Raw genomic sequence first — 12860 nt, 5'->3', positions numbered from 1 at the left:
CAATATTCCCCTGTGATTCATGTGGTCTTTTTGCAGATATTTCTGTTTTCTTGTTTTCCTAAAATATCAACATTTTCCTGTGCTGAGAGGAGCTTCTCAGCAGCTGGCAATGCAGCAGGCAACAACAGCCACTCAGAGTATGTTCTGGTTATTCCTCAGAGAGAGCGGCAGGAGGCAATGCGAGCAGATCTTTGATGCTGCAGATCAAAGATGGACCTTGGTGAAAACTGGAAGCTGGATGAAACCAACTGGTTGTCTCATGGTGGGATCCATCCCTTTGCCAGTGTGAAAGGAGGTAGGATATAACTGTGCAGTTTTAATCAACCCAATGAACATGTGGGTGCTCGCCCAGCGTGCTGTTGCCATTCACGGTGCTTGCTGTAGTCCTAGGGGTTGTATTGGGCTACATTCAGGGAGGAGCAAGGGGGAGAGCTGGCAAGAGATCCCCTTCTCGCTTTAGTCATACTTGTATTAGTGAACTTAGGATGTCTCCTAAGAGCCACTCTGTCTTGGTGGTGAGCAGAGGACCTTGGGCTGTGCCTTCTTAAGGTGTCTGGATGGACCCATTCAAGGTTTCAGCCTACCATACTATGATACAAGTTTTCCAAGGCCAGGGTTCATTGCTATCCAGAAATTGCCAACCAACCTCAGAGAAGAGCTAAGGGCTGATACCATGGGGGAACACAACAGATTTATTTTGTCTGTTGGTTGCGAACACTTTTGAGACAGCTTTTGTAATTTGCTTTTATTCCTCATTAGCACGTTTTGCAAAAGCAGCTGCATGTGCTCAGGCTCAGCTCTCCCTCGTCATGTGCGATGTGTCCCACAAGCCGGGACACAAGGTTGCCTGTCCCTCTGCAAAAATGCCTTGTTTGGCTTGCTCGTGCTGTGGCCCAGCTTAAAAACAAAATAAAACTGCAGCCTTCCAGGTGACAGCACCTTGGGAACTAAAACATTTTGCTTTGGTAAGATGCTTCGCTTTTCTCCATCTGTTTTCCATCATGTCCTGCTGGTAGCCCCGCAGATGCCTGGAAAAGGATGAAGGGGATTGTGTGAGATGTGGCATCGCCTCCCTTTCCATGCAAGCTGAGCTAGACAAGGAAGTTCATACTCCTGTAGAGCAGCCCTGAGTTCAGTCTCTTCAGATGAGCACCACTGGGTGGCATCCTTGAAACACCGAGTTGCTCTTGTCCTTAAATCAGGAGCATTTAGGCACTTTTCACAGCTTGGGAGCTGACCAGGCGCTGCTAACCCATGCTGCCTGCCCCAAGGGATGAATTTCATAGGAAAATAAGGGATTACCATGGGACGACCTCCTGCAGTCCTTGCTTTATGCCCCTTCTGACAACTTCTGCTTCTCTTCGCTTTTTAACACTTGGTCTGTGTTGCTTTCATAGCTGAAGAGGCCAAATTTCTGTCAGGTTCAGGGTCCCACTTTGCCTGGGTCTATAAAGCAGAGGAGGGCAAAGTCACTGCTACTAAGAGTTTGCAAAAGTCCCAAACTGTTAAACATGGCCACATGTTCAGGGCTGGGTCCTGTTGGGTCTTGGGAACCTGCAGGGAGGAAGGCTGCATGAGCTGTCAGGAGGTGCTCAGGAGCTTCCAGATCCTGTGCTCCAACCTGCCACTGACTTACAGAGTCCGGTAATACTGAGTGTTGTCAGAGGACTCAAGGGGTTGCTCAGCTCCCCAGATGTCCTAGCGGGGCCGTTTTCCCTCCTCTCAGCTAGTTAAACCTCCCCTGGTTGTGCCCTGCTGCCATTAGACAGAGAGGAGATTGCAGCAAGCTGGAAAGGTGGTCCCGTCAGGGGAGGGAAGAGTCCCTGTGATTCACTGATCCAAATTTCAACCTTTTCCTTGCTCATTTCCTAAAACCGTGACAGTAAAGCAGAGTTACACCTGGCCATCTCAAAAATACCCTCACTGCTGACAGCAAAAAATAACCCTGGGAGGAGCGGGAGAGCTTGCAGCACCCGTGGACTCACATGCTGGCTCCAATCCCACCACCAGCCAGCTCTGGAGAGGGAGCAGAGGGCATGGCTGGAGAGCTGGGCATCCCCATGGAGAGCAGGGCATCCCCATGGAGAGCTGGGCATCCCCAAGGAGAGCCAGGCTGGTGCTCCGTGTGTGCAGCCTCAGTGCCCTGCAATGGGCAGAAGTGGCTCTTGATAATATGGCTCATGCTGCCATGCTCCCATCTTGAACTGACTCCAAGTTTTCTGCTAAAAGAATGGATTTCCAGATTTCCAGCTGGATTTCCACCCCCTCTCCCCAGTAGAAACCCTACAGGGATGAGTTGGAAGCAAGCTGAGCAGGGGCTTATCTGCATTGTGATTAAAACAGCTTTTTTCACTCCAACTCTCTACCCTATCACTTGGGCTGACCTTCTGAGCATTTTTTTCTTCTTCCCTTAGAGAATGAGCTTTCTGAAGGTGCACCAGCCCTGTTTGCTCTGGATCAACTGGGTAAGTCCATGTGGAATACATTTTCCTACTTTTTTTCCTTCTGCATCCAATAGTGTAATTAGGAGGTGACTTATTTAAAAAATAGGGCAGCCACTGAATGCTTTCTGTGGCATAAATGTGTCATTATGAACGCCTGCCTTCTGTGGGGCTTTCGAGCACCGGAGATCAGAGGGACGGGCACAGCTTGATGCTGGATGTGTTTCATATCTTCTGCTTCAGCTCTGTGCAGAGTCTTTCTGCAGCACCCTGCTGGTGCAGAGTGCTTAGACACGCTGCTTTCTGGGAGTGGGGTCTGAGTTTCACCCGTAGCCAGCACTGGAAATGTTGTGACTTTCTTATACCTTGGGACACAATGAGGTGGGCTTTTTTTTTTTCTGGGAGACAGAACTCCCACAAAAAAGTGGGAGTACAAAAAGTACTGATCTTACTGGGTGTAAGATGAGAAAAGACTAAGACACCCAGTGTGGACACTGTAAATTGTATCATCCCTCCCTGGGTCTGGAAGCGGGGGTTGAGCATGTAGCTACCCTTGCTGAGAAGCCTTATACAACTGGCCCTGATTTAAAGGAGTTCTCGTGAACTCTCTCCGCTTAGCGTCAGGAGAGAGACTGCTCTGACATGCCTTGGACTAGAGAAGTGTCTAATAGGGAGTAGGAATAAAGACAACAGCCTTCCTTTGGCTGCCTCATTCATCACCTGTCTTATTTAAAACAGGGCAAGTTGCTTTAAAATACATTTGCTTGGATACAGCTTCCAGCAGCTCCTTTTCTTCTTGCACTTTCTCAGCTCCTCAGCTCCCTTGACCTACGTGTTCCCCCAGCAACTTGTGCCCATTTCTCCTAACCACTCTCAGCCCAGAACTTCTGAGGCTGCCCTTGTTCTGCTCTTGGCAAAGGGCTCCCCCTCGCAGATGACAAGACTTCACTGGGTTTAGCTGAGATGGAAAGAAATGCACCATGAGATAGCCAGATCTTTTTAATCTGTAAAACAAGGCTCACTTCTGGCTTCTTGGTGACTCCTAGTCAAGGGACAGGGCTCTACTCTGCTGTTCTTGGCTGACCAGGACAGTGACACGGGGCAACCTGCATCCTGGCATCATCTCCAGGTTGATGGGGGAACAATCTGTGCAGTCCAGTGTGACCCATTTCATCCTGGGGGTTGTTGTGCTCCATCGTTTGTCACCTCACCGGGGCGCCTGCTCCCAGCTGAGGGGAAGCACGAGCTCCATGGACATTGCTTGCCTCTGCTTGGGAATATTAGATATCCCTCAGTCTGGAAAAGATTATTCAAAGTAGTGCCCGTATCACCTCACATTTCCACTCTGCCTTCCAAACACTGCACAAGATGTGATTCTCCATCCAAGGTAGACAAGGCAGACAAAGGATGTCAGATAGCAGAACAAGTAATGGAAAACTGGTCTTTTTTTCTGTGTCCCTCCCGGCTGGTTAATTTTCAGCTGGATCAGTCTCCTGTCCTGAGTCATGCACAGCTGCATTAGCTCCAGTGCCAGGCTAGGGAGGTGGTAGGAGGGAGAGAGGACAAGACCATCCCTGTAGCAGCTCGGATTTGTGCTGTATTACAGTGATGGTGTGAGCAGGCCCTGCAAACATCAGCACAGAGCTCCACTCGGATCAAACAGGCTATCTGAATGGCAGGAATTATTATCAAAGGAGCAGAGAACAAAGCGTCATTATAACAATAACACTGTGCAACTAAACATCAATATCTCAATATTGTAACAACGCATCATTATCCTTAAAATCACAGCAAAGTAGGCTGTGGAGGGCCGTGGAAGGGCCAGCTAACCCTTCCTTCTGACCAAAGGCAACATTAACTGCTGCTACTCGCTCGCAGTCATCATTCCACAGGTTGAAGTGTCCTCAAAACTTGTAGCAACCTTCCCAGGAAATCTATTCCAGCGCTTCACTGCTCCAAATACCAGGAGGCTTTTCTTGATATCTAACTAAATCTCTGTAATTTAAGCCAATTACTTGTTATGCTGTGGAAAGCAGATACATGGAAGAGTTTGCTCCTTTCCTCTTCATGTTTCACTGAGTTTTTTTGGTTTTGAAGGTTGCTCTGCCTCACCTAAGTCCTTTTCTACATTAAACAACTCAAATTCTTTTTCTTGTGTGATATCTTTTCTGTATTTTTCAGTGGTTTTCCTTTCTCTATTGTATTTGTAAATATTTTGCCTTTTTCTTGAACCGGGAAGAGTGTTCCAGCCGTCTTCACATAGCAGGAGATTTGGGCAAACCGTGCACATGGGTCAGAGCGACAGCTGAGCAGTTGTGCTCTCCCCCTGCACTGTCTGTGCTCCTCACGCTGCCCATGTGTAGCTGAGCTGCAGCGGGCAACTCGGAACATTTACCTGGTAGTTCTTGTTCTCTGTGTGCAGCTGGTTATTGTCACCCAGCTGCAGACCACTGAACTGCATCTTTATATATATATGTATATATATATATATATATATATATATGTATTCCCTACTGGTTCAATCTGTCTTGAATTCTAATCTTGCTTTCAGCTTTCCAGCAGCTTATCTCAGCCTGGTGTCAACTGCAGATGTAAAAAGCCATGCTTGGATTTTGAGTCACTCATGATTAGTACCAGATTTGGGAGAGGGTTTTTGCATAGCCTCATGCCATTAGTAAGTAGTCACTGAGAAGAGTTTTGGCCAGTCATCTATCAATGCTTAATTTTAGTCCAGGTTTCTCTCCCTTGCTAATAATGATAATACCATATGACAGAGTATCAAAAGCCTTACATATATGTCAACATATATGACATCTGCAGCTTCTCCCTCATCCACAAAGTTTATTACCTTGTCAGAGCACAATATATTAGTCTGACAAGTTCTGCTCCTGCTGAGTCTGCACTGGCTATTAGTCATAGCCTTCTTTTCTAGATGTTTGCAAACCCTTTGACTCTTCTTGGGTTTCCACGAATGGAATTTAAAAATGATTGGAAAATCACTTCCTGGCGCTTCCTCCTTTCCTCATCTTAAAGCCTGGGGCTCTGCTTGCCATGTCCAAGCTTTGGAGACCTCTCCATAATCTGTCACTGTATAAATCAGTCTCTGGCTCACCTGCACCTGGAGCACTGAGTGCCTTTCTGGACTCAGCCTGGAGAAGTGGTGGCCATGGGTGGCAAAGGAGGCCCGGGGATAGAACATCTGCCATGAAAGGAGCCACTTGGTAAACTAAAACTGGGGTGGAAAAAGAGATGTTTGAAGGAGGATATAGTGGAGGGACGGGAATCATGAATGACACAGAAGTAAATAAGGAAAGGCTTACGGCAGCCCACAGGAAGTGTCTTTGCACTGTACATGACTACATTGTGCAACTCATTGCCACAGGATGTCCAGGCTGCCAAAAGTATGAATGGACTGAGAAAATGATTAGAAAACATTATGGAAGAAAAGGCCTATGAAGGGCTATCAAACATGATGATGCAGGTACGGCCTCTGGCTCAGGCAGTTCCTGCGGTGGAGGAAGTCCTGGAAAATGGGATCGTGTACAAGCACAAACAGTGTTTGCATTTGCTCTGTTCTTTATATATATACATTTTTTTTTTTCTGCAGCTAGTGGCCACGCCAGAGAGAGGCCACATGGGCTTCTTAAACTTTGCTATAACCCAGTGTGGTCCTTCTTGTATTTCCTTAGTCCTATAGTGATTAACCATAAAAATAAATAAATGAGAGAAAGAAAGAAAAACTCCCTTTCCTTTCCTCATCTGTCTCTCCTCTTCCATAGCTTGGCTGCTGGATTTCAGCAGATATGAATCAGCCTGTGACTGTTGTGTTCCTTTTGTTCTGTAAATGATTAAAACAGAACATTTCACACTTGCTTTGTGGCCCAGCAGAGGAATGTTGCATTGTCTCCTTGGCAAGGCCGGAGGTGGAATTTCTGGCCTTGGAGAAAGTGAGATCAGGGGGAGAAAAACTCTCTTGAGCAGGGGAACATGTGCACACTGCTGCTCTGCCTTCTTTCTTGTTCACACACTCTCGCGCTTCCCTTCCTCCGCTCTCTGTCTTCCATTCTCTCTCCTCTCCCCTCTTTGCCACCTCCTTTCTTCCTCACTGGATTTTTCCCCCATTTGCTGCTTTCAGATGATCTAGCTGAATATCAGGAATAAGAAGGAAGACTGAAAAATGTGGGCCTCCCTTCCCAGGCCTCCGTGTCACAGCTGTTATCGACTGCCTGGGACAGACTCATCAGAATGTGCCGAGATGGAAAAACAAAAAGACACAAGAAACCCACCAAAGCCAAGATCAAAGTGCGCATGGGGGAGATGCAGTTTATCTGTGGAAACTGTTAGGCCCTGCGCTTCCCATTTCCTGAGGTTTTCTAGGTTTTCTGCTATTTATGCCAGTTCCAGGGCTGTGCTCAGCCTGATAGAGGAGCCTAGGGACAACTGTCGCGATTGCGCGAAGGTGCTTTGCGATACTGCGTGCTGGGGGGAAATCTGCCTGGGAAATCCCATTGGATAAACAAAACGGGAAGGAAAAAGCACAGCCTAGTCCCTGCCCTGTTTGTTCCCACTGCTTAGTAGCCATCCAGCTGTTTCTTCTTCTTTGTTGTCCTGACCTCATCTGGTGCTGGAGCAAATCCAGGCAGCGAGTGCTCTGCCGAGGAGCCTTCTGCCAGAAACTGAGCAGGTCAGGCTCCTGGAGGAAAATGAGAGCTCTTTGGAAAATGGGAAAAGCAGATGTGTAGATACGGTTCTGCGGGATCTGGGAGGAACAGCAAAGCAACGTTTACCCCCGGGGGAAGGAGGAGAGGGCAACCATGCAATCCTGGGAACTGGGGGCTGGTCACTCTGGGACACTGAGTGTCTATCTGGGCTGTGAGGATTCCCCTTGGTTTCACAGAGGAATTAGGCATTAAAAGCGTTTAATTTGGGCCCAGATGACTCGTTTCCAGATACTCAGGGCATCTGTGGGCAACGGGGGAACTGAGTATTTCTCTCTTGTCCAAGACCAGCACCCTAAGCTCGCACCTGTACTTTTTCCCTAGATGAGGCTAAAACGCGTGCCGAGACCGCGTGTCCCCACGGACAGCCGCAGCAGCGCCATCTCCCTTCCTCTGCCCGGGTGTAAATCCTGGCCCTACTCCCGTCTCCAGGGCGAGACCCGGGTTTTTATCGCACTTGTCACCGAACGCAGCCCGGGCCCCCACAGGGTGGCTCGGGGGGAGGGGAGGGGGCGGGGCCGCGCATGGACCCGCCCTCGCGGAGGCCCCGCCCCAGAGGAGGCCCCGCCCCCGCGGCGGCGCGCGCCTGGGGCGGGCGGGCGCGGGCGCCGATGGCCGCGCTGCTGCCGGGGGCCGCGGCGCGCGGGGCCGGGGCCGCAGGTAACGGGCGCGCGCGGGGTGCGCGGGGCGCGCGCGGGTGCGTGTCCCCGCGTGTGCGTGTGCGCGTGTGCGCGTGTGTCAGTGCCCACGCGTGGCGGGGCGGGCGCCTGTCAGTGCGTGCGCGGCAGCGCGCGCGGGGCTCCGCATGGGTGGGCATTGCTGTGCGCGGCCGCGCGCGCCCCCTCCGTCCCCGCGCGCACGTAGCCGCGCCCGCTGCCCCGCAGCCCCCGCGGGCTCCGTCCCTTTCCCGGCAGGGTCACAGGTTCACGGCCCGCTCCGGGCCGCGGCGCCGCCCGCGCTGGCGCTCGTTGCTCTTTGGGGCTGCCGTCGCCTCCAGCGTCGAAGCCGAGGGGCGCTGCTGGTGTCCCCAGGTGGGGCGAGCCCCGAGACTTGCACCGTGCTGCGGGGCTGGCGAGGGCAGCGCCCCGCGCGCGGTCTGCGCGGGCCGGGACGCGCGGGGGCGTTCGCGGCGCGGCCCCGCGGCACCCGCAGCCGCGGGTGTTTCCACGCGGATCCCAGCCCGGGCGCCGCGGCCCCCGCGGCCGGCGCTGCCCCGAGGGGCCGCGTTTGCCCTCCGGGGTTGCGGGGGGCGGCCGCGGGGCTTCCCCGTGTTCCCCGTGCAGTCCGGCCGGAGCGAGGGCAAACGGGAACTCGCCCTCGGGGGAGAAACGCACGGGAAGGGGAGGCAAAAAGGGACGTGCGGGGTTTTTAACTTGCCCTCCGAGTCCTCCCTGCCGGTTTTGGTGATTTGTGCTTTTAAGCACAGGGATGTTGCTGCTCGGACTTTCCCCTTCTCTGATGGAAAGAGGATTTATTTTCTTTTTCTTGGTGCTGTCTGAAAGTCCCAGCAGTAACGAGTAGCTCTGTGGTTTTCTGCTAGACACCCGATTCCTGTCAAACCTTAGCAGAAGACCAAGGCTGGGACTTCGTCTCTGCTAAGGCAATTGCAAGACCCTTATGTGTGTCTAATGAGCTAGGGTGATTTCCCTTTTTTTTTCCTTTTTCTGGGAGAGAGGTGGTCCTGATGTCGAGGAATCCCCTTGATTTTCCCTGCATGCAGCTATCCGGCAGCAGGGTTTCTCTGCACAGGTATACGTAGATATCTAGTGGTTTGTAATGTCTGGAAAAGTTCCTATAAATACCTTATCTGGAAATGCCTGAGCGCTGAGAGCAGGCGCTACCGAACCGGGAAAGCAAACGGAAAACGGGCGCCCTCCTCTGTGCCCCGAGGCTGCGGTGCCGCCCGCCCGGGCCCACATTCCCCTTCTCCGGCATCGGGCCGCGTGATCCCGAGGCCTCTGCCCCGCGTCGGGATGCAGAGGGGGATTTGCCCCCTGCTTCCTCCCGCCCCATGGGAAGCATCTCTGTCATTCTCTTCCTCCACCCCAGTGTGTCCCACTCCCCTTTTGCTTCCCTTTATTTTCTGTTTCGGATTTTTCTGGGGGTAAAGTGCGCAGCTGCTGGTGAGGCCAGTGCCACCTAACCAAGTGATGCCCCTCGGGAGCTGCCAGCGCTGCGCAGGGAAAACATCTGGATTTCCAGCGGGCACAGCCTGTGTTTGCTGTGCGCTGCCGCCGGAGGGGATGGTGACGAGTCGTCATCGCGCTGCACCTCCGTGCTGGGTCCTCGGCAGCAAACCCACCCCTGACCCAGGAGAGCTCCCGGGCTCCTTGCTCAGCAGGAGACTTCACCGCAAAGTTAAGGGAATTGCTTTTATTCTGAAAATCCCCGTGAAGGCCCTGCCTGCCAGCTTGGCGATTCCAGCCTCCCCGTTGGCTCTGCAGCAGATCCAAGGATGGGTGAGCAGTGCCTTGGGCTAGGGGCTGGTTTGGCAGCAGACACTTGGGAAGCAGGAGGGATCTGCGGGGCCTGCAGTTTTCAGGAGTTTTTTACAGTAGTACCTGAGAGCAAATCAGTGCTAAACTGGCCAAAAGCGTCGTTTGGCTCTGTAAAAAATCCCAGGACTGGAAGAGTTTTAAAGCTTTATTCCATCCTGTTGATTCCAAGCAAAATTTACTCGTTTAAAAATGTTTATTTCCCAGCTGCCAGCCTGGCAAATCCAGCCCACTTTCCACAAGCTCTTAGATTTCAGGCTTCACCACCGCTCCAGCCTGAAGGAGCCTCTTGCTTATCCCCCTTGGAGTGTGCTGCTTCCGCTGGTGCACGGCACCAAGGAGCCATCCCCGGATGTGAGGGATGGGAAGGAAAGAGCTCCTTGACCTGGAGCACCACAAACTTGTTAGGTTCGTGGTCCAAAGGGCCTTTTTTACCACGCTGCTCCAGTGCTCAGGTAGAGGCTGTGCTCTTTGTGGCCAACTTGGGCTGCAGAGCGTGGGGAAAACAGCTGAAACTCCTGTTCTCACACAGCTATTAATGTCATGGTCCCAGTGGAAACTTTAGTGCTTGAGAATATTTTGTGGATTTGGGAACATCCCAGGAGGATTTGGGGCTCGTACAGCAATTTCTTTTTGGCAGCTTTGGGATAGATATAATCTGGTTCCCATTTGTGACCTGGATTTTTAAATGGATTGTCCTTCCTTCTGTGCAGAGCAGAAATAGAAAAGAGTAGAAATACTAGAAGAAGATAGTAAGAAAAAAAACAGCATCATCTTTCTTCACAAGTGAGTGTGCTTCTTAGGGAACTTTTTCTTTGGAAATGTCAGGCGTTTAGGAAGTGTATTGCTTTTTTTGCCCTGCAAGTGACTTTTCCTCATAAGATTCTGCTTTGAATTTCAGGCGTGTAACCTGGGCATAAACCTGTAGAAATCAGTGAAATCCTTCCAGATTCGTGCCAGCTTGTTGGTTCCCAGTGTGTGCACTTGGCACCTGCTTTTCACTTGGTTTCCCTGCCCGGACGGGCCTTAGCAGCACCATCCCGGCTTCCTGGCCCTATCCGGGAGCAGGAGCTCCCAGTGACATCTGGCCAGAGCTTCCATGGTGTCCTTCGGAAGAGCTGGGTGATTTAATTCCTTTTTTCTTTTAGATGTGATATTACAGCTAGCAATAATGCACAGGTGCTGCTTGGTAGGGTCACAGCAAGGAGTTCTCAACGTTGATAAAAGGGAGCACTGCGGATCCTTAGTGCATGGTTTGTTGGCACTGTCAAAAAAAGGGGGGAAAAATCCAGAAATGTGAAGGAAGATGTATGAGTTCAATGCTTGCATTTTTACTCGAAAAGTACTGTACAGTCTTTGTACTATTTTTGTTCTGCCTTTACCCCAGACTCCTTTGTATGCTCGCAAGTTTGTGGGAATGACTCAGGGAGAAAGCTATTTAACCTAAAGGACACGGCTGGCAAAGACGCCCAGGGACACGGAGCAGCGACAGCGAGCGGGAAACCAGCAGAGTGTTTGTCTGTATCGGAGGGACAAGCTCCTGAAATAGCCTTCTGAGGCGGGGATTGGGGCAAAAAGCAAAAAAAATCTGATTTTTAAAATGCAGTGTATTCAAAGGGGGTGTTTTGTTGTATAGTTGCTTGAAATAACGAGGAGCTTGACTTAATGATCCACAGCATCCTGGCAGTGTTAGCTCCTATTTCACTCCTCTGTTTAATTAATAGAAGGACTTAAATATCCAAGTGACATTGATCATGCCATTGCTTTTCTGTAATGTGATAATTTTTAAAGGCAATAAGTGCAGCAAAGTCAATCATAGCTTCAGTTTGAAGCTTGCAAATGTCTTGTCCATGCATTGTAGCCAGTGGAGATAATTTTTTTCTTCCACATCAAAAAATATTCTCCTTCCCTGAGAATTTGTGGCATGAATTTCTTGTTTTTTTCAGAAGAAAAGGGTTATTTTATGCCTTGGTGATCAGAGTTAATGAAAATGTCTCTTAGCTGTCCTGCCAAACTGGTGCAGCTGCGTTCAAGGCGCTGCGCCGATGTGCAAACCCTGCGTCAGCCTCTGTGTTTTACTCTTTCAGAGGGACTTTCTCCCCTTTCCGCGTGCGACTGTGTGTAACACTTAACTTTTTATCTCAGAACAGCAACACTGACGTAAGGCACAGTCGGGCCACTGGCACTTGGATCAAAGTGGGAACTTAAATCACTGGTTGGGGAGCATCGCCCCCGGCGGGCAGCCCTCGCCACCGCCTGTGTGGGAGCTCCAAGCTGGTGTCCCCTGGGTCCTGCGGCTGCTCTGTTGGCTGGGAAGGCGCTCGGAAGCTTTGGGAAAGCAGCTGGAAGAGGCTGGAGTGGGTGGCAGTGGCCGTGGGTGCCCGGCCGTTCCGGGGGGTGGCAGCGTGGGGACCCCTGGGCAGATAGGGTTGGCCCCACTCTTCCCAGTATCCATGAAGCAGGAACTGGAAAGCTGTGCTGCTTGGTCTGGAGCTTTGCGCTTAGTTGCTTTGAGGAGAAATGTAGATAAGAAGAAGTGGATGGGGGCTGAGCATCCTCATACGCGTTTAGGTTTGGGTGTGCTAACACGCAGAGGTGCTTTGGGCTGTGATTTCTCAGTGTTTTCTGGGCTCAGGGGCTTGGCCGCTGCTTGCCCTGCCTGAGTGGAGCAGGAGGGAAGGGGACGTCCCCGAGGGGACCTCGCAAACCTGCCGGTGACTGGGGAGCTGCCTCCAGCCAGGCTACGGGAATGTGGTCACCCAAGAGCGCCTCCCGGTCCGCTCCCCTTCTGAGCAGGGATCCTGACCAAGTCATAACAGCCCGGGCGACAGGTGCTCATGGGAACTGCTCTTCCCAAAGCATCCACTGGGGGCAGTGCTGGAAGTGGGGACATCTTTGCAACCACTTTGACCAAGTGGTTAGAGAGCTGAACCAAGGAAAAAGGCACTTGAGTTGATTCCTTTTTTTCCCCCTCCCAGGCTAGGAAAACTCAACTCTTTCCCTTCCCCCTCGGGAGAGCAGCCGTGTGGTTGGGGCAGAGCAATCCCTCCCGCACACAACCTCTCTGCAGATTGGACAGAATCACATGGAATGGTCAAGGTTGGAAGCGGCCTATAGAGATCATCTAGTCCAACCCCCCTGTTCCCGCAGGGACACCCAAAGCACAGGGCACAGGGTGGCATCCAGGCGGGTTTGGAAGATCTCCA

At 51.5% G+C, this 12860-nt stretch overlaps 1 protein-coding gene across 1 annotated transcript in view; it reads left to right on the top strand.

Annotated features, from left to right (window-relative positions):
* Nucleotides 1–210: 210 nt before the first annotated feature.
* AMOTL1 (angiomotin like 1) overlaps nucleotides 211–12860 on the top strand; it is a 68203-nt gene continuing 55553 nt past the window's right edge. Inside the window, exons 1-2 of the mRNA XM_088522371.1 lie at nucleotides 211–295; nucleotides 2415–2465. Of these exons, the coding sequence (XP_088378497.1) occupies nucleotides 211–295; nucleotides 2415–2465 (136 nt within the window). The remainder of the gene's footprint in view (nucleotides 296–2414; nucleotides 2466–12860) is intronic.

Source organism: Tinamus guttatus, unplaced genomic scaffold (assembly GCF_059628265.1).
Source record: "Tinamus guttatus ecotype Peru unplaced genomic scaffold, ASM5962826v1 Tinamus_guttatus_pri_ptg000150l, whole genome shotgun sequence".
In the NCBI taxonomy this organism is placed as follows: domain Eukaryota; kingdom Metazoa; phylum Chordata; class Aves; order Tinamiformes; family Tinamidae; genus Tinamus; species Tinamus guttatus.
The sequence above is the reverse complement of the archived record's forward strand: the minus strand, read 5'-3'. Positions and strand labels throughout refer to the sequence as shown.